This window comes from Schistocerca nitens, chromosome 2 (genome assembly GCF_023898315.1).
Source record: "Schistocerca nitens isolate TAMUIC-IGC-003100 chromosome 2, iqSchNite1.1, whole genome shotgun sequence".
Taxonomy (NCBI): Eukaryota; Metazoa; Arthropoda; class Insecta; order Orthoptera; family Acrididae; genus Schistocerca; species Schistocerca nitens.
This window is the reverse complement of record NC_064615.1, coordinates 591,633,330-591,659,347: the sequence shown is the minus strand read 5'-3', so window position 1 is coordinate 591,659,347 and position 26,018 is coordinate 591,633,330. Positions and strand designations below refer to the sequence as shown.

General features: G+C 43.9%; 1 protein-coding gene across 2 annotated transcripts in view; it reads left to right on the top strand.

Annotated features, from left to right (window-relative positions):
• The window catches only part of LOC126236655 (SET domain-containing protein SmydA-8), a 319,934-nt gene that overhangs the window by 145,185 nt on the left and 148,731 nt on the right, over positions 1 to 26,018 (top strand). For both annotated transcript variants that reach the window (XM_049946122.1, XM_049946120.1), the window contains exon 4: positions 16,052 to 16,234. In XM_049946122.1, the coding sequence (XP_049802079.1) occupies positions 16,052 to 16,234 (183 nt within the window). The remainder of the gene's footprint in view (positions 1 to 16,051; positions 16,235 to 26,018) is intronic.

Genomic DNA, 26,018 nt, shown 5'->3' with positions numbered 1-26,018 from the left:
AATAGAGTAATACTCACCGATGAATCAAAAAATTGTGACCACTCCCCGCCGCGAATTTAAATGGTGCTGCAGGCTCATGACATGTAGAGAAAGTGTATAAGCGGGGCAGAGGCGAATGAGGAATCATGCCAGCGACGATAAGGGCTGCAATATCGAAATCCACTGACATGAGCGACCATGACAATGCATCTCGGAAAGGGCGAAGCCGGTCGGCTGTTCGTGAGCTAGTGTCGCGAGCGTCAATGGAAAGTGGTTGAGGGATGGCGAAACCACGAGTAGGCGACAAGGTGTTGGGCGTTCACGCCACGTCACAGAAAGAGAATGTCGGGGGCTTGCCCGCTTTGTGAATCAGTATACGTGGCTGTCTGTGGCAGTACAATGATGGTGCCGGCACATGGAGCAAAAAAATGGCTCTGAGCACTATGGGACTCAACTGCTGAGGTCATAAGTCCCCTAGAACTTAGAACTACTTAAACCTAACTAACCTAAGGACAACACACACATCCATGCCCGAGGCAGGATTCGAAGCTGCGACCGTAGCAGCAGTGCGGTTCCTCACTGAAACGCCTAGAACCGCTCGGCCACCACGGCTGGCGCACAGTTTTGTATCTCTGTGGCATCTAATCGTCAGTGAATGGCTTTTTCCTGGATATGGTATAGCAGAAGAGTCTCGTCTACTCTCTTACTCGCAAAACTGAGACCATTATCTGGGCTAGAGGCGGTGTTCGAAGACATCAGCGCGATTTTTGCTATAGTTGACTAACTTTTTGTCCGCTGGTCTTTTTTAAACATTTGTATGCAGTTATAAACAGTTCATTCTCTCCAGCAGTCAAATTCGATAAAATGTCTTTACATTGGTAAGTAATAGAGTAATACTCACCGATGAATCAAAAAATTGTGACCACTCCCCGCCGCGAATTTAAATGGTGCTGCAGGCTCATGACATGTAGAGAAAGTGTATAAGCGGGGCAGAGGCGAATGAGGAATCATGCCAGCGACGATAAGGGCTGCAATATCGAAATCCACTGACATGAGCGACCATGACAATGCATCTCGGAAAGGGCGAAGCCGGTCGGCTGTTCGTGAGCTAGTGTCGCGAGCGTCAATGGAAAGTGGTTGAGGGATGGCGAAACCACGAGTAGGCGACAAGGTGTTGGGCGTTCACGCCACGTCACAGAAAGAGAATGTCGGGGGCTTGCCCGCTTTGTGAATCAGTATACGTGGCTGTCTGTGGCAGTACAATGATGGTGCCGGCACATGGAGCAAAAAAATGGCTCTGAGCACTATGGGACTCAACTGCTGAGGTCATAAGTCCCCTAGAACTTAGAACTACTTAAACCTAACTAACCTAAGGACAACACACACATCCATGCCCGAGGCAGGATTCGAAGCTGCGACCGTAGCAGCAGTGCGGTTCCTCACTGAAACGCCTAGAACCGCTCGGCCACCACGGCTGGCGCACAGTTTTGTATCTCTGTGGCATCTAATCGTCAGTGAATGGCTTTTTCCTGGATATGGTATAGCAGAAGAGTCTCGTCTACTCTCTTACTCGCAAAACTGAGACCATTATCTGGGCTAGAGGCGGTGTTCGAAGACATCAGCGCGATTTTTGCTATAGTTGACTAACTTTTTGTCCGCTGGTCTTTTTTAAACATTTGTATGCAGTTATAAACAGTTCATTCTCTCCAGCAGTCAAATTCGATAAAATGTCTTTACATTGGTAAGTAATAGAGTAATACTCACCGATGAATCAAAAAATTGTGACCACTCCCCGCCGCGAATTTAAATGGTGCTGCAGGCTCATGACATGTAGAGAAAGTGTATAAGCGGGGCAGAGGCGAATGAGGAATCATGCCAGCGACGATAAGGGCTGCAATATCGAAATCCACTGACATGAGCGACCATGACAATGCATCTCGGAAAGGGCGAAGCCGGTCGGCTGTTCGTGAGCTAGTGTCGCGAGCGTCAATGGAAAGTGGTTGAGGGATGGCGAAACCACGAGTAGGCGACAAGGTGTTGGGCGTTCACGCCACGTCACAGAAAGAGAATGTCGGGGGCTTGCCCGCTTTGTGAATCAGTATACGTGGCTGTCTGTGGCAGTACAATGATGGTGCCGGCACATGGAGCAAAAAAATGGCTCTGAGCACTATGGGACTCAACTGCTGAGGTCATAAGTCCCCTAGAACTTAGAACTACTTAAACCTAACTAACCTAAGGACAACACACACATCCATGCCCGAGGCAGGATTCGAAGCTGCGACCGTAGCAGCAGTGCGGTTCCTCACTGAAACGCCTAGAACCGCTCGGCCACCACGGCTGGCGCACAGTTTTGTATCTCTGTGGCATCTAATCGTCAGTGAATGGCTTTTTCCTGGATATGGTATAGCAGAAGAGTCTCGTCTACTCTCTTACTCGCAAAACTGAGACCATTATCTGGGCTAGAGGCGGTGTTCGAAGACATCAGCGCGATTTTTGCTATAGTTGACTAACTTTTTGTCCGCTGGTCTTTTTTAAACATTTGTATGCAGTTATAAACAGTTCATTCTCTCCAGCAGTCAAATTCGATAAAATGTCTTTACATTGGTAAGTAATAGAGTAATACTCACCGATGAATCAAAAAATTGTGACCACTCCCCGCCGCGAATTTAAATGGTGCTGCAGGCTCATGACATGTAGAGAAAGTGTATAAGCGGGGCAGAGGCGAATGAGGAATCATGCCAGCGACGATAAGGGCTGCAATATCGAAATCCACTGACATGAGCGACCATGACAATGCATCTCGGAAAGGGCGAAGCCGGTCGGCTGTTCGTGAGCTAGTGTCGCGAGCGTCAATGGAAAGTGGTTGAGGGATGGCGAAACCACGAGTAGGCGACAAGGTGTTGGGCGTTCACGCCACGTCACAGAAAGAGAATGTCGGGGGCTTGCCCGCTTTGTGAATCAGTATACGTGGCTGTCTGTGGCAGTACAATGATGGTGCCGGCACATGGAGCAAAAAAATGGCTCTGAGCACTATGGGACTCAACTGCTGAGGTCATAAGTCCCCTAGAACTTAGAACTACTTAAACCTAACTAACCTAAGGACAACACACACATCCATGCCCGAGGCAGGATTCGAAGCTGCGACCGTAGCAGCAGTGCGGTTCCTCACTGAAACGCCTAGAACCGCTCGGCCACCACGGCTGGCGCACAGTTTTGTATCTCTGTGGCATCTAATCGTCAGTGAATGGCTTTTTCCTGGATATGGTATAGCAGAAGAGTCTCGTCTACTCTCTTACTCGCAAAACTGAGACCATTATCTGGGCTAGAGGCGGTGTTCGAAGACATCAGCGCGATTTTTGCTATAGTTGACTAACTTTTTGTCCGCTGGTCTTTTTTAAACATTTGTATGCAGTTATAAACAGTTCATTCTCTCCAGCAGTCAAATTCGATAAAATGTCTTTACATTGGTAAGTAATAGAGTAATACTCACCGATGAATCAAAAAATTGTGACCACTCCCCGCCGCGAATTTAAATGGTGCTGCAGGCTCATGACATGTAGAGAAAGTGTATAAGCGGGGCAGAGGCGAATGAGGAATCATGCCAGCGACGATAAGGGCTGCAATATCGAAATCCACTGACATGAGCGACCATGACAATGCATCTCGGAAAGGGCGAAGCCGGTCGGCTGTTCGTGAGCTAGTGTCGCGAGCGTCAATGGAAAGTGGTTGAGGGATGGCGAAACCACGAGTAGGCGACAAGGTGTTGGGCGTTCACGCCACGTCACAGAAAGAGAATGTCGGGGGCTTGCCCGCTTTGTGAATCAGTATACGTGGCTGTCTGTGGCAGTACAATGATGGTGCCGGCACATGGAGCAAAAAAATGGCTCTGAGCACTATGGGACTCAACTGCTGAGGTCATAAGTCCCCTAGAACTTAGAACTACTTAAACCTAACTAACCTAAGGACAACACACACATCCATGCCCGAGGCAGGATTCGAAGCTGCGACCGTAGCAGCAGTGCGGTTCCTCACTGAAACGCCTAGAACCGCTCGGCCACCACGGCTGGCGCACAGTTTTGTATCTCTGTGGCATCTAATCGTCAGTGAATGGCTTTTTCCTGGATATGGTATAGCAGAAGAGTCTCGTCTACTCTCTTACTCGCAAAACTGAGACCATTATCTGGGCTAGAGGCGGTGTTCGAAGACATCAGCGCGATTTTTGCTATAGTTGACTAACTTTTTGTCCGCTGGTCTTTTTTAAACATTTGTATGCAGTTATAAACAGTTCATTCTCTCCAGCAGTCAAATTCGATAAAATGTCTTTACATTGGTAAGTAATAGAGTAATACTCACCGATGAATCAAAAAATTGTGACCACTCCCCGCCGCGAATTTAAATGGTGCTGCAGGCTCATGACATGTAGAGAAAGTGTATAAGCGGGGCAGAGGCGAATGAGGAATCATGCCAGCGACGATAAGGGCTGCAATATCGAAATCCACTGACATGAGCGACCATGACAATGCATCTCGGAAAGGGCGAAGCCGGTCGGCTGTTCGTGAGCTAGTGTCGCGAGCGTCAATGGAAAGTGGTTGAGGGATGGCGAAACCACGAGTAGGCGACAAGGTGTTGGGCGTTCACGCCACGTCACAGAAAGAGAATGTCGGGGGCTTGCCCGCTTTGTGAATCAGTATACGTGGCTGTCTGTGGCAGTACAATGATGGTGCCGGCACATGGAGCAAAAAAATGGCTCTGAGCACTATGGGACTCAACTGCTGAGGTCATAAGTCCCCTAGAACTTAGAACTACTTAAACCTAACTAACCTAAGGACAACACACACATCCATGCCCGAGGCAGGATTCGAAGCTGCGACCGTAGCAGCAGTGCGGTTCCTCACTGAAACGCCTAGAACCGCTCGGCCACCACGGCTGGCGCACAGTTTTGTATCTCTGTGGCATCTAATCGTCAGTGAATGGCTTTTTCCTGGATATGGTATAGCAGAAGAGTCTCGTCTACTCTCTTACTCGCAAAACTGAGACCATTATCTGGGCTAGAGGCGGTGTTCGAAGACATCAGCGCGATTTTTGCTATAGTTGACTAACTTTTTGTCCGCTGGTCTTTTTTAAACATTTGTATGCAGTTATAAACAGTTCATTCTCTCCAGCAGTCAAATTCGATAAAATGTCTTTACATTGGTAAGTAATAGAGTAATACTCACCGATGAATCAAAAAATTGTGACCACTCCCCGCCGCGAATTTAAATGGTGCTGCAGGCTCATGACATGTAGAGAAAGTGTATAAGCGGGGCAGAGGCGAATGAGGAATCATGCCAGCGACGATAAGGGCTGCAATATCGAAATCCACTGACATGAGCGACCATGACAATGCATCTCGGAAAGGGCGAAGCCGGTCGGCTGTTCGTGAGCTAGTGTCGCGAGCGTCAATGGAAAGTGGTTGAGGGATGGCGAAACCACGAGTAGGCGACAAGGTGTTGGGCGTTCACGCCACGTCACAGAAAGAGAATGTCGGGGGCTTGCCCGCTTTGTGAATCAGTATACGTGGCTGTCTGTGGCAGTACAATGATGGTGCCGGCACATGGAGCAAAAAAATGGCTCTGAGCACTATGGGACTCAACTGCTGAGGTCATAAGTCCCCTAGAACTTAGAACTACTTAAACCTAACTAACCTAAGGACAACACACACATCCATGCCCGAGGCAGGATTCGAAGCTGCGACCGTAGCAGCAGTGCGGTTCCTCACTGAAACGCCTAGAACCGCTCGGCCACCACGGCTGGCGCACAGTTTTGTATCTCTGTGGCATCTAATCGTCAGTGAATGGCTTTTTCCTGGATATGGTATAGCAGAAGAGTCTCGTCTACTCTCTTACTCGCAAAACTGAGACCATTATCTGGGCTAGAGGCGGTGTTCGAAGACATCAGCGCGATTTTTGCTATAGTTGACTAACTTTTTGTCCGCTGGTCTTTTTTAAACATTTGTATGCAGTTATAAACAGTTCATTCTCTCCAGCAGTCAAATTCGATAAAATGTCTTTACATTGGTAAGTAATAGAGTAATACTCACCGATGAATCAAAAAATTGTGACCACTCCCCGCCGCGAATTTAAATGGTGCTGCAGGCTCATGACATGTAGAGAAAGTGTATAAGCGGGGCAGAGGCGAATGAGGAATCATGCCAGCGACGATAAGGGCTGCAATATCGAAATCCACTGACATGAGCGACCATGACAATGCATCTCGGAAAGGGCGAAGCCGGTCGGCTGTTCGTGAGCTAGTGTCGCGAGCGTCAATGGAAAGTGGTTGAGGGATGGCGAAACCACGAGTAGGCGACAAGGTGTTGGGCGTTCACGCCACGTCACAGAAAGAGAATGTCGGGGGCTTGCCCGCTTTGTGAATCAGTATACGTGGCTGTCTGTGGCAGTACAATGATGGTGCCGGCACATGGAGCAAAAAAATGGCTCTGAGCACTATGGGACTCAACTGCTGAGGTCATAAGTCCCCTAGAACTTAGAACTACTTAAACCTAACTAACCTAAGGACAACACACACATCCATGCCCGAGGCAGGATTCGAACCTGCGACCGTAGCGGTCGCGCGGTTCCAGACTGTAGCGCCAGAACCGCTCGGCCACCAGCGGCCGGCGCACATGGAGCACATTGTTTAGCTCACAGAGAAGAGGATTGGGTTGTTTGGGGGAGAAGACCAAACAGCGAGTTCATCGGTCTCATCGAATTAGGAAAGGACAGGGAAGGAAATCGACCGTGCCCTTTCAAAGGTACCATCTCGGCATTTGCCTGGAGCGATTTAGGGAAAACACGGAAAACCTAAATCAGGATGGCCGGACGCGGGATTGAACCGTCGTCCTCCGAATGCGAGTCCAGTGTGCTAGCCACTGCACCACCTCGCCCGGTCACAGAGAAGAACACGTGGCTCCGCAGTAGACGTCATCGTCAATTATGATTGTTACTGGCATGGGGTCATCAAGAATCGACCGTGGATCAGTGAAGAAGTGTCACCTAGTCGCGTCAATCCCGTTTCTTGCTACACCAGATCGACGGTTGTCTGGGTACGTCGTCATCCAGGCGAACGTCTGTTGGAAACATGGCATGTCGGGGCAGTATTATGCTGTAGGGTAGTAATAGAAAGCACCATGACAGCTTCGGACAACGTGAACATTGTTGCCGACCATCTGCATTCCTTCATGCTTTGATGCTTTCCCCGCTGCAGCAGGATAACTGTCCGTTTCACAAAACTAGGAACGAGCTACAGTGGTTTAACGAGAACGGTAGTGAACTCATGTTGATGTCTTGGTCACTCTATCTCATCCCGATGTAACGCAGCTGGGACGCTATTGTGCAAACCGCCGACCCATAATTTATGGGAACTGTGTGACCTGTGCGTAGACTGCTGGTGCCACACATCTCTGGAAACCTGCCGAGGACTTGTCGAATGCACGGCACGCAGGATCGCTGCTGTACTGCGGTCCACAGGTTGATCAACACGCTGTTGACCAGGTGGTCATAATATTTTCGATTGTCAGTGTACAGCGAGGAATGCTTCTAAGGTAAGCACAGGAGCAGAGGTACACTATCTGGCGCCCGTAACTGCTCTAGCGTCTAGAGTTAAGCACCATCAGTAAGTAAGTGTCTCTTTCTTGTACAGAATCTCGGAAGGACTAAAGAAAATCCTTGAAGAACGATATTATTTTCGCCGAAACTGTTTAAACAGTTTAAACCACTGTTGACCTATTTGGACTGCACTGTCATTTTCAAGTGGGCAAGTCTAGCAATATACATAGTGCGATACGTTAACACAATTGATCTTAGCAAAGATGACATTTTCTTTAAGTAACAAAAGAGCAAAATCTTTCCACAACATTAAAATAATTAAACATTACACTTGGGAGCGACTCATCTTCATCCTCATCTGCACCTGTACTCTACAAACCAGACGTAGAGGCCACTCACCACTGTACTGCGTGCAGGGTTTCTTCCTGTTCCATGCGGATACTGGGCGTCCTAAGAATGATTTTTTAAACTCCACTGAGTGCGTTATAATTTGCCTAATATTGTTTTCGTGGTCTTTACAGAATCGGTATGTAGAGAGTTGAAATACATTCCTTGATTCCTCAATAGTTCTTAAATGTTTGTAAGTACGAATCGCGGGATAATTAATGTCTATCTTCCAGCGTCCTTCGGTTCAAGGTTTTCAACATTTCCGTGAATCTCTATCGTTTGACTGAGGAACCTGTGACCAATCGTGACGTACTTCTTTATATACGAGTGTTCAATATCCCCTGTTATTTCTGTGTGGTATGGGCTCCAGACACTTGAACATGCCTCTAGAATGGGTCACATCAATGTTTAGTAAACGGTATCCTTTTTAAACTGACAACATGTTGCCAGTATCTTTCCAATGAATTGAAGTCTCTCTGCTGCTTTACCTATGACTGAACCTATACAATCATTCCATTGTATACCCTTACAAGTGGATACACCCCCCAGGAATTTGCGTGAGTTGACCTGTTACAGCTGAGATTCGTTGACATTGTAGTCATAAGTACTACGTTTAGCGTTTTGTGGAGTATGCAATTTTAAGGTCTGGAACATCTAAAGACAATTACCAATTTTTTAACTCCTTTGAAATCTTATCAAGATCTGCCTGGATATTTCTGAAGTTTTTTTTTCCAAATATTACTTCATTATACAGGGTGTTCCATTTGTGTTGACCACCCTATATAACTGTCTGTCCAGATGGAAATTACAAAATGTTTCAAGCAAATGTTCTTTAGCCGTGAGGAGAACATCAATCAGCATGATTGCCTTCGTTGTAGCTGTGTTCCTCACAAAGATATGAACAGCGGTATGAATTTTTTTCGGTAATTCATTTCCTCTCCTAAAAACCTATTAAAAATGCGGTAGAGTTTCACGTACCTCATTGTTTATGACGTTAGATATTCTGAACCGTGTGTAGTACCATAATATAACTTTGTAGGTGCATTTAGGGGAATACCTGGGTACTGTCTGCAAACTTTATTGCGAATGAAGTTTGTAGCACAGAAGTAATAAATGCGGCAGTTTTTCACACATCTCATTGTTTATGATGTCATATCTCCTGAACTGTGATAGGCAGGTGCATCTTACGTCAGCAACGACTGTTGCCTGACAGTAATGACACTAAGAGATATGTGTACCAAGTTTGGTTGAAATCAGTCGTGTGGCTTAGGAGCAGATGTGAAACATACGCACACACACAGACACACATCTATTTTTATAATGTGTATAGATTCGTAATGGACAGGATATAAGATGAACATCAACAAAAGCAAAATGCTGATGATGGAATGTAGTCGAATGAAACCAGGTGATGCTGAGGAAGGTAGTTTAGGGAATGAGACACAAAGTGGTAGATGCGTTTTGCTATTTGGGCAGCAAAATAACTGATGATGGTAGAAATAGAGAGGATAAAACATAGAGTGGCAATAGCAAGAAAATCATTTCCGAAAAAGAGAAATTTGTTAACACCGAATTTAGATTCAAATGTTACGAAGTCTTTTCTGAAAGCATTTGTATGGAGAGTAGCCATGTATGGAAACAGAACATGGACGATAAACAGTTTAGGCAAGAAGACAATAAAAGCTTTTGAAATATTGTACTACAGAAGAATGCTGAAGATTAGGTGGATATATCACGTAACTAATGAGGGGGTACTGAATAGAATTGAGGAGAAAAGAAAGTTGTGGCACAATCTGATTAGAATAAAGGATATTGGTAGGACACATTCTGGGACATCAAGAGATTACCAATTTAGAGCTGGAGGAAATCATGGGGGAGGGGGGGGGGTAAAAATCGTAGACGGAGACCAAGAGGTAAATACAGTAAGCAGATTCAGAAGGCTGTAGGTTGCAGTAGTTGCTTGGAGATGAAGAGGCTTGTACAGGACGGAGCAGCATGGAGAGCTGCATCAAACCGGTTTTCGGACTGAAGACCACAACAACAACACCTGGATTCCTAGAGGACCAAAAGATTCTATCCCTTAGTCGAGAAACATAAGTTGTGTGAAACACAGTTTTCGTTTTCTTCGCCGAAATATATATCTTACAATAGTAAACAAAGGCGAAGAGAGAAATTTATGCTAAATTCCTGGCCACCGTTCAATTTACAGTCGAGTGAGACTAAAATGCATGCATACATTGTATCTTGTCAGAAGTATCACAGTCGGGGAGAAATTTTGTATGAAATTTTGTACAGAAATGAAAGTAGCGTTGAGAGTGCCCAAGGAAGCATAGTAGCTTCGCCAGTGTTCTGAATATGCGTAAAACAATTACCGGGCTGCATGAGCCTGCCTTTCAGGTTCATTACTGTCGATGTCATTATCTACAGGAAATTATCATCGCTGGATGATATTTAGGGAGTAATGAAAGCCATTGACAACATTTCCACTTCTTGTCCTGAATGATTGTCCTGCTTGAATTAAAAATAAACACAAGATAACGCCTACAAACAACAGAAAGGAACAGTATGTGATCGTAACATTGTGCAGATATCTAAAAGAAATACTACTGAACGATATGCTACAATGGTGGGGGGGGGGGGGGGGGGAAGTCGAAAGGAGGAATAGTGAAACTGAATGGGATAGTTAGATTGGTTGCATGGAATGTGGATGAGCGCAGAACGTCTATGCAGAACACCGCGTGCGAGTGACGACTGTGGCCCATTCTAGAGTGTTTGGTTCCCTTATTAAATCGAACTGGCGATAGATATCAGAGGAATTCGAGAAACGCCGCAAGGATCGTAAAAGGTCGATGTATCTCATTCAAAAGTATAAAAAAATATGCTCAGGAAAGATGAGATCATTGAAGACACTGTTCTCACGGAACACTATGGGTAAATTTAGATAACAGATACTAGAGACGAACAGTGGAAGAATTCATTCTATTCATTGTAAAGTTCAAATCGAACTCAGGACAGTAAGATAGAAAGAGATTATAGAGTGTGCGGCAGCACACAGATTGTGTATTTTTCCTCACTCCATTCACGACTGGAACGGCACAGGGAGTGGAAAACTTGTTGAGACGTAAACTGCACTATACATCGCGCAGTTGACTTGCGTTGTGCGATTGTTAAGTATTGACGTAACAATCTGTGTCGGACTGAATCTATGTGAAAGGGATATTTTCTAAATGCGCTTCTGGCCACTAAATATTCAAATCTAGGAGGGATATAAAGTAATGGAATTCTACTCACTGCGCCACTCCTGTGGATATGTCCGTTTCTGTCGGCACGTAAGTGTTGGCGCGCCTTTTTTTGTTGTTGGATGAAGCGAAGCCGCATCGATGATCGCCACGCTGACAGTCTATATAGGGGATTGGCTCCAGACCTAGGGATAGTTCCTCCCTGAGGGGTAAAATGAAATATTCTGAGAGTGAAAACGAAACAGTTCAGTTGTGTTTGGGTTATGCAATTAATTATTTTTAAAAGATCGTTACTGTTATTACTATTTCGTAAGACTGTAATACAGATTATGTAATTTACCAATAAGTACAGTTTTTTCAGTGAGTTGTTTTATTAACGTTTGACACAGTGTGGTGATGGTTCCAGCTTCAGAAGTGAGAGTATGAATATCTTCCTTACACAGTCCACCCACTACACATATACTTTGTACCATGCTACTGTGGAAGTAAAATTGAGATCTGCGTATGTCGCATATGCTTAAACATCTCACGAAAACGCTTTCTCCGAGTTGCGCGCAGTCCCCGCAATATACTAGAAATTGCCTCTTTATTTATTTCACAAAAACAAACAAAGTAATTGACAGTACAACACAACGGTAACTATGTAATGGCTAATACATCGCTGTAGGGCCGATGTCGTATTATTATTATTACTGTTATCGCTATTATTGACAGTGTTTAGGTACAAAGCATAGTCTTCCAGGTTCTGTCAGTTCAGAACTAAGGAGTCCAATAATCAAGTGACTTACAAAAACTAAGTGTAGTGCACACAATTTAACCTGATTGATTTTAAATGCGGATATACGGTGAGGGTGAAGCACTTATGGTGGAGAGGAAGCATGTTTTCAAACAGCTGTCTGCCCTGAATTCGGATAACTAGCTTTCTTTCCTAAGAAAGCGTTGTGTCTAGCACTCACGACGCCCCGAGAATTGCTTCATCAGACTATAAAACATAGTTGTTAGAAATAAGCAGTACCAGTAGCGCCAGTGAGTAATTATTTCGTGGTTTAATAAGACACCCACAAAAAGCAAGTATCATCTATCGTAAAAATAAAAGTATTTAAAAAAATTCTTTTCATTCTACATTTTAGTTGGGCACCATTGTTGATGGTGGTGTGGGGAAGGGGCGAGGGGCTACTGGCTAATACCTGATTGCACTCAGGGGTAATGGTGGACCACTGTGAAATTAGATACAGAGAACTGCTACACATGGCAGCAACAATCTCTCTAACGCAGATGGGCATCGCGTTAAACTGAGCTTAGATAGGTCATTCCCTGTTGCTTCAACTCCATTCCACAGTTCATCAATCATAGTGGCTAGAGAGTGATAGCGTGCCAATTTCTCGACAACCCCTGATCAGATGTTTTCAGTAGGTGAGAAATCTGCAGAACGTGCCGGCCAGGACAGAAGTCGAACACCCTGTGCATCGAGGTAGGTCTGTACAGCACGAGAAACTTGAGGGTTGCGTTATCTTGTTGAAAGATAACGTCACGGATATCTCGAAGATAAGGCACAGCCACAAGCCTTGAGACGTTACAGACGTGACGACTGCTGTCTGGTCAGCGCTTATGCGAAACAGAGGTGATCGCGTCTTGTACCAGCGACAGCCTGTAGCCTCAAGATACGTTCTGAGTCTATTTCACAATGACGGATGCAATGCGGCAACTTTCTTTGTTCTCCGAGTCTCCACACACGGATACATCCACCGTGATGTTGTGTACAGAACCAATACTAGTTTGAGAAGACGACGTGGTGGCACTGCCGTGTCCAGTGTTACCGCCGAACACCTTGCTGTCGACGCGCCTTTCTCGGCTGCCTCGTCAAGGGTATCCGCAACAGTAGTCGCCATGCTGACAGTCCGTGGTGCTCCATTTGTCATCGCAATGTGCTTGTGGATAGTTCTTTTACTGCAAACTAGTGAATTTCATGAGTCAAGGTTGGCCTATGTGACGTAGATGTACGCTCCTGCACGGCCGAGTGAACAACATATCTGTCCTTTCGGGCGCTAGTCGCAAGGGCAATGGAGTTTCTTCAAGGTGTCGGATACGGCGCTCCTGAACTCATCGACTCTATGGTTGTGGAATCCCGATAAATCCAAGCAGCGTCATTAACGAATGATAAACCGCACTCTTGATGGGTGAAGAACCTGTTGCTGTCGGATTTCGACAAATGCAAGTATCCTCTTTACGCGAGGCTTTACATGATCTCCTCACAACCAACCAAAAAAAAATTTTCAAATGTGCGTGAATTTCTATGAAACCAAACTGCTGACGTCATCGGTCCCTAGACTTACACACTGCTTAAACTAACTCATGCTAAGAACAGCACATACGCCCATGCCCGTGGGAGGACTCGAACCTCCGGCGGGAGAGACCGACCAACCAATATTTACATGGTATGTACCGGTTGTTGGTTTTAACTTGAGACAACTGAATATCTCGAAAACGACACCTCGTACAAAAAAAAAGTTCTAGATGGAAAGTTAATATCAGTAAAGGGGACATCTGTCTGTGCTACAACTGTCCACCTGCTACCCACCGCAGCTGCGTGTGTGGGGTCAGCTTTATATTTTCAAACTGAATCCCCCGGTTTTATTGCATATTCAGATTCTACGCCAAAGACTACGTACGGTTTAGCAAAGCACTCTTTTTCATTCGTGGTAGATGGCACTGTGATCGACAAATATCTAGTGTGCCTGTTTTTGCCATTAAGTATTGATGTATCTGATTCTACATTTCATTTACCATGTAGATGTAAGCCTTGGAGGTGTGACGGTTGATATTTCTGTTTGAAATATACCACAGTGTCGCAAATTAGATTATACAATACGATATGGTTAGCCGTTTCCATGTCTGGTCAGAAACTACGTTTAGCGTGATCCAGGAACAACACTGTAAATGTAATTGTTTTCTATTGCCTTCGGGATGCTTGATTTAGGTAAGTGTCCTTGCCTCTCACCTTTGGGTGCTTGATTTCAGTGACTATCCATGGCAACAAGAGCGCGTGTCCTATCACTTCATGGACAGTTTTTCACATTACAATGGCTGTGGTTTGCATTCCGCTACTAGCCGCGTAGCAGCCAGCGCGGGAGTTACAGCGGTTGGACAGAAACAAACACCAAAATCTTTTACACTGATGGCGGGGTGCGACGGCGGCCACCGAAATCAAGCATTCCGATGGTTTGGAGACTCACCACAATCAACCCCTAGGGAACAGAAAACTTAGTTACCATACAAGTAGCTTATTCGCCGAAATGTCAAAGTCTAGCAGTATTATTTGTACTGCACAGCCACATTCGTAACACTCAAGCAACGTTTGACGATCAGTATCAACCGTTAGAACACGAAGGTTTCCATTTACGTCGTAAATGAAATGTAGACTCAAATGCGTCGGTTCTTTATTGCAATAACAGGCATACTTGATACTTGTAGTTTACAGCGCCATCAAGCGCCCATGAGAAACAATCGTTTGGTAAACAGTACGTATTTTTTGGCGTAGAATAAAAATCGGGAGGTTTAATTTGAAAACACAAAGCTGTCTCCCCCCACACAGGAGAGGCGGTTAGGAGGTGACCAGCTAATATTAACTTTTCACCGAGAACAATTTTTTTTTTCTTTTGCACGATGCCTCGTTTTTGAGATATTTAGTTGCCTCTGGTTCAAACAAACACCCTGTAGTATGTCCACGGAGTCACTTATATCTGCTTTGCACAGTATAACAGAACGTCACCTTGAACCCTAAACTAGTATAGTAATACTCGATACAGTAAATAGTTTAGAGGTAACCGATACTCCAATGTCCGATTTCAAGACTCAGATTCCGTATATTTATCTTTGTACACTTTAACCTTGTTTACGTGGCAATGGCGTCTTCAGCTTATGACTGTTGAGTCGCATATAATAGTTTCCGAAGCACATTGAATACACCATTTAGCGTAATCTTGATGCATGCAGAAAACATTAGCTAGCCTTTTCTGTGCATTCCTCCGTATTTAAACTAATGGCCCGAAACAAATTGGTAGCTGTGAGAAACGTAAAATTATTTATTTCTTTACTTATAATATTTTCTGTAAATATTGTCTTTGGCTTCGAGAGACTGTCATCATTGGTCTTGTTGGTACGAGATGGATCTTTGGAACACGAGGTTCGGGGTCTTTTATCACTAGTGTCGGTTTGTAAGGTTGTGATATAGACATGGCGGAAGACGCTTGATTGTAAATTTGGTGAAACACAATAAGTTTCGTTTTATATTTGTATAGAAGTGTTGTTAAATGAGAGAAGATTCGTTAAATAGTGATTTGCATTACTTTTTTCTCTAAAAGACGAAATACCACATGTTACCATACAAACCGCTTGGTATCATACTAACATAAAGAAAGCCACGGGAAGCTCTCAGCGGAACCACTCCTAGACTCAACGAAGCCAATATATACTATGAAGACAATATCGAAGCCATCATCGTAAAAGCTAAGTACCAACACCGTTCGTACTTGTTAACGACCTCTGTCTAACTTTAAATTTGAACATCCTGTAGATCCTAAATTTACCATGTGGACAAAGGAGTAGGACTTGAATAGGATCTAACTTACAGACTTTGGAACTTAAGGAAGGAAGAGGTCCGTTAAAACATTTCGGCTGAAATGCTAATTATCTGCATATTCAAGCATGTAGTACACTTCATGACAGTCTGACAATTGTTGAGTGCTGCCTCTTTGGTGTTGCAGTTTTAATGGGCAGCAGTGTGCTTTTTGTACTGGGTTGTGATCCGTTGTGCTGGGGCTGAGACGGACTGTGTCGTGGTCTGAAGTCTGTAGCCGCCCGCAGGTTCGACGAGGAGCTGGTGCACACGGTGTGCGGCATTCTGGAGGTGAACTGCTTCGAGGTGCGCTGCGAGAACGGCGCCCTGGTGCGCGGCCTCTACCCGCAGACGGCCATCCTGTCCCACAACTGCATCGCCAACACCGGACACACCATCGCCACGCGCTCCGAGACTGGCGAGCAGCACAGGTCAGCCCAGACAGATAAACTGCAAGTACCAAAACCCTGAGACCGTAGCTTGTGTAGACATCACACTGAAACCAACATCTCAATAAACTGATGGGTGATACGAGTTACAGACAGCTTATGGAGCAATCGTTAATTTTTTTTCTTTTTGTTGTACAAGGGATGGTTACGAAGTTTTAAATATCACTGAAAAAAGAAAGGTTAGGTAATTAATTTCTTGTTTGTTTGCAGGGACATGTCTACTTTCGTGATAAATATTGGAAATACCACATTACCGTAGCATGCCGTTAAAGCAGCCAAAATTAAATGGTGCACCCTATTGATAAAGTGGATTATTATGCGGTAGCTTTGTTTAGACATTTGAAAAACGCTACGACATGCTGACTTGACGGAAGTGTACGACAACAATGGACCAGTATAGATGGTGCAGCATAGGAACTTCCTCGTTTAAAAAAATCATAAAACAGAAGGTATTGGAGATATCACTTTTATTCTCTGTTCTTTACATAGAGCTACATTTGAAGTTTTCATTATGGCTTGAAAATGATATCGTGAAGATAGCCACCGTTCTGCTCAGTGTATTTTGAGAGTCGAAACAGAAGTTTTGGTCGACTTTATCGAGCAGGTCTCTATGTTGGCGATAGCAGCACGGATATTGTTCCACAGCTCACCCAGGGTCCGTGGACGATTGGTATACACCTTGGAATCAAGATAGCCCCTCAATAAAAAATTGTTGAGGCTAAATCTGGCGAGCGTCCTGGCCACTGAAGATCTTCCCTCAAACAGATGACACGCTTTCGCGCGAGAGGGTCACTGACGTTCGTAATGTGTGGGCCGTGGCGCCGTCCTGTTGGAACCATGTGTCCCCCACACCCATTCCTTCAAGTTCGGGAAGAAAAAAACTCCTAGTCAGGTGGACATAACGGTCAGAAGTGACCGTAAATGCACTATCGTTCTCTTCTAACAACCACGAGCCAACCGACGGCAATAGTGGATGATGAACATCAGTCACACCTTATGTATGCAGGAGGTGCTCATGAAGTTTATTCACACCTTCAGATGAATGAAAATGTGCCTCGTCGCTGAAGAACACAATGGCGTCATGGCGCAACTTTTCGATCAAGGCTCCACGTGCAATTTTTTTCGTGAAACAAAAGCGAGTGGATTAAGCGTGTGTCCCACTGCCAGTGTGTATGGACGACATTTCAAGTATTCATTAAGAATTCATATTACTGTGCGATCAGAAATTGCAAGAGCAGGTGCATGGATGCGTGCAATCGCTTGGGCGAATTGAAAATCGCCTGCGTTACTTTCTCGACGTTCTCTGGTGTCCTGGTGGTTCTCGAAGGCCCTGGTTTCTATTTCTGTACACTACAAGTATCCATAAACGTGTCCACCCCATAGCAATGGATGTTAGATCAGGAACACGACCTGCAGGCGTGATATTAAACTGTTTTGCGGATGTAACCTGCATTGTGATGACGGAACCCCTATTGGAAAAGTACGTCGCCAAGCCGAACACGCGCTCCTCTCTCGTCCACTGCAAGCTTTCTGATAAACTAACCTTAGATCCCACTCTTCCGAAAACGCTCAACGGCACACAACAGTCAGTTAAGGCCGCTGTATGGCGAGCGTTTCATATAAGGAAGTTCCGGCACCGCACCCAGTATTACACAGTGGTTCGGTGGTGCAAAAGATTCCAGTGTAGTGAAACAAAGCTCAATGACGAAAGAAGAAGTGGTAGATCATCTTTCTGCGATGAACAGGAAACCACAACAGAAGTGAAGGCTCTGATTCCAAGACCATCGTATCAAAAAGTGAAAATCCGTCACGCGTCAGATTTCACTTATTTCACGACATTTTACCATGATAGAGGTCGTTGCCCACTGGGTTCCGCGACTGGTCACAACCATTAGAAAGGTCCGCCAAACAGACGCGGCAGCGAATATGTTGCAGCTGTGTCAGACCAATCCACATGACTTATTTAGCCGCCTGATCGCCCTCGACGAATGCTGGGTATATCGATGTGACCTCGAGACAAAGGAGAAATGCATGTAGTGTTGACCGGCGTCGAAAAGACGGAGAACCAGCCATCATTGGACAAGGTGGTGCTGAGTGCTTATTGAGGTAATGACAGTGGCACGTAAAGTGCCCTCCGCCACACACCGTTGGGTGGCTTGCGGAGTATAAATGTAGATGTAGATGTAGATGTAGAGATGTGGTGGTGTGGTCCTAACAGATTATTCTCGTAAGAGGTAAGTCATACAGGAACATAATACCAAAATCTCCTGAACCATGACAGGAGCATAACACCGAAATTCCTGACGAAGTTGCAAGAGGCTGACCAAAGCTGCCCGAAGGGACGTGTTGCTCCATGGCAAGGCCCAGCTCGTTCTGCACAGGACGCAGACACACACATGCTTCTTGTTCGAGCTTATTTGCCCGACCTCCGTATTTCTCCGTCGTGGCAGCCACTGCCTTCTTTCCTTTTCCACGGATAAAGAAATAACTGCGTGGCAGTCATTTAGAGAATGACGATGGTTTGATTTAAGAGTTTAAGTCTCCCTGGTTAGCCAAAATACAAACTCCTGCAACTAAGGTCCCCGTCAAGTCATCCATCACTGAGATGGAAGTGTCACATTAAGACTGAATGTATAGCGAAGGGCTAACACCGTCGTCATGTTCCATCGTTGCAGTTTGATTTTTTCGAGGTGATATTTAAAACTGTGTGACTAGCACTCACAGTGTTCTCATTCAAAATGATTTGTTTGTAATAGTGAACAGTTGTGCAGTGCCTGAATGCACGAAAACATCTGTGAAAGGAAGTAATTTCTCGTTATGCATACAGAGTGGTCAGAAACAGTCCGAAAAGCTTGTAAGGATGTTGAAGGCTGTTTGCTGGGAAATAGTCATTAAGGAAAAAAATTCGATACATTCCGCCGTTTCCGAGTTAATAATCATTGAAGTTAGTCAAATGGCTCTGAGCACTATGGGACTTAACTTCTGAGGTCATCTGTCCCCTAGAACTTATAACTACTTAAACCTAACTAACCTAAGGACATCAGACACATCCATGCCCGAGGCAGGATTCGAACCTGCGACCGGAGCGGTCGCGCGGTTCCAGACTGAAGCGCCTAGAACCGCTCGGCCACCCCGGCCGGCTTGAAGTTAGTCAATCACATCGTTGCGCACGCAAATTCAAACCCGCCATATACAATTAGTGGCAGGGTTCAAGCCTGACTACTGTCCCATGTCCAATTTTTCTATCATTCTCTTGTTTTTAGGCAACAAACGAAAAACACCGACTCTGGCGGGCCGCTTGAATTTCGCGCGCAACGGCTTGATTGGCAAACTTCAATGCTACTTATCTCGAAAACGCCGTGACGTATCGAATTTTTTTCTTAATAGTTAATTATCAGCACAATCTACCTTGCAACATCCTTACAAGCTTTTCAGACTGTTTCTGACCACCATGTGTAAAGTTTGCTAAGACACTCTTCTAAATCAAGTTATTTGATTTTAGACTGAAGATAAGCAGTAATATCGTTACCATGCAGTTGCGAACGGCCTTTTTTAAAGCCATATTTGTCAGTGTGAAAAGTACCTATGAATGGCTAGGTAAATCACTTTAAAGGTCAGATAAACGCAATGGCATATCAGCAGGAAACTGCTCAGACCAACCTTCAAGTTGATGACAGCTTTACCTTCTGTATCTGTCTCATAAAAGCACTTGCCGTCTTTCTTTCACTCTTTTTCTGTCAAAGATACGAAGTTAATAACTCGTTTTTACGAAATCATGAATACTAGAAATAGTTTCCTACAGATGAAGTAATACCAGGAATGCCTTCCCACAGATGAAATACGCAGAAAAGTTAACATGTTACACGGAAGAGGAAAAATTTTATGGCAAGCGTTCATACAAACCGACACGTGTCAACATTTTCGAAGGATTTTTTTTATACTAAGGCTTTTTGTATCAGAAGGAAACTAAAACCAGATGCTATATCACCAGATTTTATTTTCGTCCGGCTTTAGCCTCTAGAGGAAAAAGGAGGTAGCTGTCATTTAACTGAAATGCGAAAGAATTGTTACCTTAATCGGACAGTGAAATGTGCGATGCATTTTGTCTGCATTGCCCTTGATATGACAAAGGTTTTTAGGAAGCAAAATGTTAATATTATCTGACTCGTGATATTTTTCTGATTAATCAATGTTTTGTGATAAATTCTGCTTCTTGTTTCAATATTGTTTCAATACCCACACCGGCTTTCTTAAAAATCGTAAAAGCAAACGCATTTTTATGGGAAAACTGAATGTTATGTCTAAAATCGGATGCCATTTTTCTTTTTTAACATTTTTACAAACATTTCTTAGGAGTCGTCAGTTAGCGATACGCTTCGTACCACACTCAGGCATTCTCTTCTAGTTAAGTGTGGATGGCGATCCAGATGGTGGACATTACAGCAAAGAGGATGATTCATTGGAGAAAAAGTAATTTTGGCAGTATAAACGGAAAGAGAGAATATCTCACTCTTTGTTAGAATCTTTTTTGCCTTGACCGCCAAAATCCTTTGTTAATCAATCACCATAATTTAAATGTTTCGCGTATAATGACCAATAAAAAATAGTCGTCGGAATAATATCGGCAGTTACACTGATGCCATGAAATTCGTTAACTGTACTGCTACTAACATAATATTAACACAGTACGTCACTCAGTTGTTGTGTCACTCCAGTTGTACGCTTTACTTCACCTGAGAAAGAAAAAGTATGTCAGGTCCACATCTCACTGCAGTTAATGACAGAGACTCCGTTTTGTTCCACCTGTCACGTGACTGGGGGGTTGGTTTCAAAGCTTCGTATTGCAGAGATAGTGGAGACATGCCCTGTCTATGTTTATCTTTGGACAACCTAACACCTGATGTTCTTCCACCTTCCTTCCGGTGAATGACTTTTTTTTTACATGTTGCGTGTATTATCTTTGTCGTGCATCTTATTACTTCGTCAGGGAGGGTGAGCGGGGGCAGAGGGCAACGACCGTGCGCAAACCGGGATTTTTCTCCGTTCTGCCAGCTGCGTCACTGTCGACAAGCGCTGCTCAGTTCGCGGGGGCTCTTGGGTTGCTGCTCGTTATTTTTGTGTTCTATCGAGCTTGTTTGTTCTGTATGACAATGATAATGCTGGCTTATGCTATGGCTTTATGTGAAAACTACTGTATAATAAGAAAATTAAAAGTAGTAGTATTACCTATCACAGCTTTCCCAAAGATCCAGAAACATGTGCTCGGTGGGTTCAACTCTGCGGAATAAGTGATGGCAATCACATTACAAATGCTACTTTCTGTAGCTTGTATTTTAAAGAGGACGATTATTTACGAGATCCACAGCCTGAGCAGGACCTTGCCGTTGGTGGGGAGGCTTGCGTGCCTCAGCGATACAGATAGCCGTACCGTAGGTGCAACCACAACGGAGGGGTATCTGTTGAGAGGCCAGACAAACATGTGGTTCCTGAAGAGGGGCAGCAGCCTTTTCAGTAGTTGCAGGGGCAACAGTCTGGATGATTGACTGATCTGGCCTTGTAACATTAACCAAAACGGCCTTGCTGTGCTGGTACTGCGAACGGCTGAAAGCAAGGGGAAACTACAGCCGTAATTTTTCCCGAGGACATGCAGCTTTACTGTATGATTAAATGATGATGGCGTCCTCTTGGGTAAAATATTCCGGAGGTAAAATAGTCCCCCATTCGGATCTCCGGGCGGGGACTACTCAAGAGGACGTCGTTATCAGGAGAAAGAAAACTGGCATTCTACGGATCGGAGCGTGGAATGTCAGATCCCTTAATCGGGCAGGTAGGTTAGAAAATTTAAAAAGGGAAATGGAGAGGTTAAAGTTAGATATAGTGGGAATTAGTGAAGTTCGGTGGCAGGAGGAACAAGACTTTTGGTCAGGTGATTACAGGGTTATAAATACAAAATCAAATAGGGGTAATGCAGGAGTAGGTTTAATAATGAATAAAAAAATAGGAGTGCGGGTTAGCTACTACAAACAGCATAGTGAACGCATTATTGTGGCCAAGATAGACACAAAGCCCATGCCTACTACAGTAGTACAAGTTTATATGCCAACTAGCTCTGCAGATGATGAAGAAATTGATGAAATGTATGACGAGATAAAAGAAATTATTCAGGTAGTGAAGGGAGACGAAAATTTAATAGTCATGGGGGCCTGGAATTCGAGTGTAGGAAAAGGGAGAGAAGGAAACATAGTAGGTGAATATGGATTGGGGGGAAGAAATGAAAGAGGAAGCCGCCTTGTAGAATTTTGCACAGAGCATAACTTAATCATAGCTAACACTTGGTTCAAGAATCATAAAAGAAGGTTGTATACCTGGAAGAATCCTGGAGATACTAATAGGTATCAGATAGATTATATAATGGTAAGACAGAGATTTAGGAACCAGGTTTTAAATTGTAAGACATTTCCAGGGGCAGATGTGGACTCTGACCACAATCTATTGGTTATGAACTGCAGATTGAAACTGAAGAAACTGCAAAAAGGTGGGAATTTAAGGAGTTGGGACCTGGATAAACTGAAAGAACCAGAGGTTGTAGAGAGTTTCAGGGAGAGCATAAGGGAACAATTGACAGGAATGGGGGAAAGAAATACAGTAGAAGAAGAATGGGTAGCTCTGAGGGATGAAGTAGTGAAGGCAGCAGAGGATCAAGTAGGTAAAAAGACGAGGGCTAATAGAAATCCTTGGGTAACAGAAGAAATATTGAATTTAATTGATGAAAGGAGAAAATATAAAAATGCAGTAAATGAAGCAGGCAAAAGGGAATACAAACGTCTCAAAAATGAGATCGACAGGAAGTGCAAAATGGCTAAGCAGGGATGGCTAGAGGACAAATGTAAGGATGTAGAGGCTTGTCTCACTAGGGGTAAGATAGATACTGCCTACAGGAAAATTAAAGAGACCTTTGGAGAGAAGAAAACCACTTGTATGAATATCAAGAGCTCAGATGGCAACCCAGTTCTAAGCAAAGAAGGGAAGGCAGAAAGGTGGAAGGAGTATATAGAGGGTTTATACAAGGGCGATGTACTTGAGGACAATATTATGGAAATGGAAGAGGATGTAGATGAAGATGAAATGGGAGATAAGATACTGCGTGAAGAGTTTGACAGAGCACTGAAAGACCTGAGTCGAAACAAGGCCCCGGGAGTAGACAACATTCCATTAGAACTACTGATGGCCTTGGGAGAGCCAGTCATGACAAAACTCTACCATCTGGTGAGCAAGATGTATGAGACAGGCGAAATACCCACAGACTTCAAGAAGAATATAATAATTCCAATACCAAAGAAAGCAGGTGTTGACAGATGTGAAAATTACCGAACTATCACTTTAATAAGTCACAGCTGCCAAATACTAACGCGAATTCTTTACAGACGAATGGAAAAACTGGTAGAAGCGGACCTCGGGGAAGATCAGTTTGGATTCCGTAGAAATGTTGGAACACGTGAGGCAATACTAACCTTACGACTTATCTTAGAAGAAAGATTAAGAAAAGGCAAACCTACGTTTCTAGCATTTGTAGACTTAGAGAAAGCTTTTGACAATGTTGACTGGAATACTCTCTTTCAAATTCAAAAGGTGGCAGGGGTAAAATACAGGGAGCGAAAGGCTATTTACAATTTGTACAGAAACCAGATGGCAGTTATAAGAGTCGAGGGGCATGAAAGGGAAGCAGTGGTTGGGAAAGGAGTGAGACAGGGTTGTAGCCTCTCCCCGATGTTATTCAATCTGTATATTGAGCAAGCAGTAAAGGAAACAAAAGAAAAATTCGGAGTAGGTATTAAAATTCATGGAGAAGAAGTAAAAACTTTGAGGTTCGCCGATGACATTGTAATTCTGTCAGAGACAGCAAAGGACTTGGAAGAGCAGTTGAACGGAATGGACAGTGTCTTGAAAGGAGGATATAAGATGAACATCAACAAAAGCAAAACGAGGATAATGGAATGTAGTCAAATTAAATCGGGTGACGCTGAGGGGATTAGATTAGGAAATGAGACACTTAAAGTAGTAAAGGAGTTTTGCTATTTAGGGAGTAAAATAACTGATGGCGGTCGAAGTAGAGAGGATATAAAATGTAGACTGGCAATGGCAAGGAAATCGTTTCTGAAGAAGAGAAATTTGTTAACATCGAGTATAGATTTAAGTGTCAGGAAGTCGTTTCTGAAAGTATTTGTATGGAGTGTAGCCATGTATGGAAGTGAAACATGGACGATAACCAGTTTGGACAAGAAGAGAATAGAAGCTTTCGAAATGTGGTGCTACAGAAGAATGCTGAAGATAAGGTGGGTAGATCACGTAACTAATGAGGAGGTATTGAATAGGATTGGGGAGAAGAGAAATTTGTGGCACAACTTGACTAGAAGAAGGGATCGGTTGGTAGGACATGTTTTGAGGCATCAAGGGATCACAAATTTAGTATTGGAGGGCAGCGTGGAGGGTAAAAATCGTAGGGGGAGACCAAGAGATGTATACACTAAGCAGATTCAGAAGGATGTAGGTTGCAGTAGGTACTGGGAGATGAAGAAGCTTGCACAGGATAGAGTAGCATGGAGAGCTGCATCAAACCAGTCTCAGGACTGAAGACCACAACAACAACAACAACAATAGAATCTTAAAACTGACTGCAGTGTCTACATTGCTTCTTATTAAAGACATTTCTGATGATGTTCCGTCCTCAAGTGAATAGGTTTCGCAAATAAATAATATAAGGTACGCTCTTTAAACTCACAAACGAATACTAAACACACCAGCTGCTCTGTCACCAAAGAAGAAAAAAGCTGATTACAGCATAGAAACAGAAAAAGAGGATAAAATCAAGATACTACTAACACTAATGAGAGATGTCTGCGTTTAATAACACAATATGATAAAGTTTTTACAGGCAAACATATTAAATGTCTCGTCAAACGTAAGAAGAGAGCATTTTACATTCGGAAGATATAAGAAAAGCTTTGGTTTTACACTCTTCGTCTGGAAAAATTTTGTGCAGTATATATACAGCAAAGACGATGGGTATATCATTAGCGGGATTTTCAGAAATGGTGTGTATTCAGTTTTTTCCGGTTTCATCCTGACATTCTGATCAGAGTGTGACAGTTAACCAAACTTCAATTTAATTATACTCGTGTCATTTAACTATAATAAGGCGTTTTTTTAATTATTTCGTACCTGTATGGAAAAGATGTTAAACGCTATTGCCGATTGTGACTCGCAAAATGTGCTTAATACACTGAAAACTCTTATGATAGTTGCATTTGCAGTGCTATTGAAAATGATGGATGACAGGTTAGAAGTTATCTAATACAAAATATTGGGTAAAATAATACACACCTCAAGAGTAGTCCTAATCAACTGTTTCACTCTTGACATCTTGGGTTGTCGGGTGTTCTGCCGGATATCAGCGTCGTACTTGCACGATATTTCGGTCACGTAGCTCGTAACCTTCATCAGGTGCGACTCTTTCCATTACAAATGAAGTTCATAGCTGTAGGAAGTAGTAGCAATCTACATTTGCATCTAAGTGATTACTCTGCTATTTTCAATAAAGGGCGTGGCAGAGGGTTCAATGAATCACCTTCAAGCTGTCTCTACCGTTCCACTCTCGAATGGCACGCGGGAAAAAAGAGCACTTAAATTTTTCCTGCGAGCCCTGATTTCTCTTATTTTATCGTGATGCTCACTTCTTCCTATGTAGGTGGGTACCAACGAAATTTTT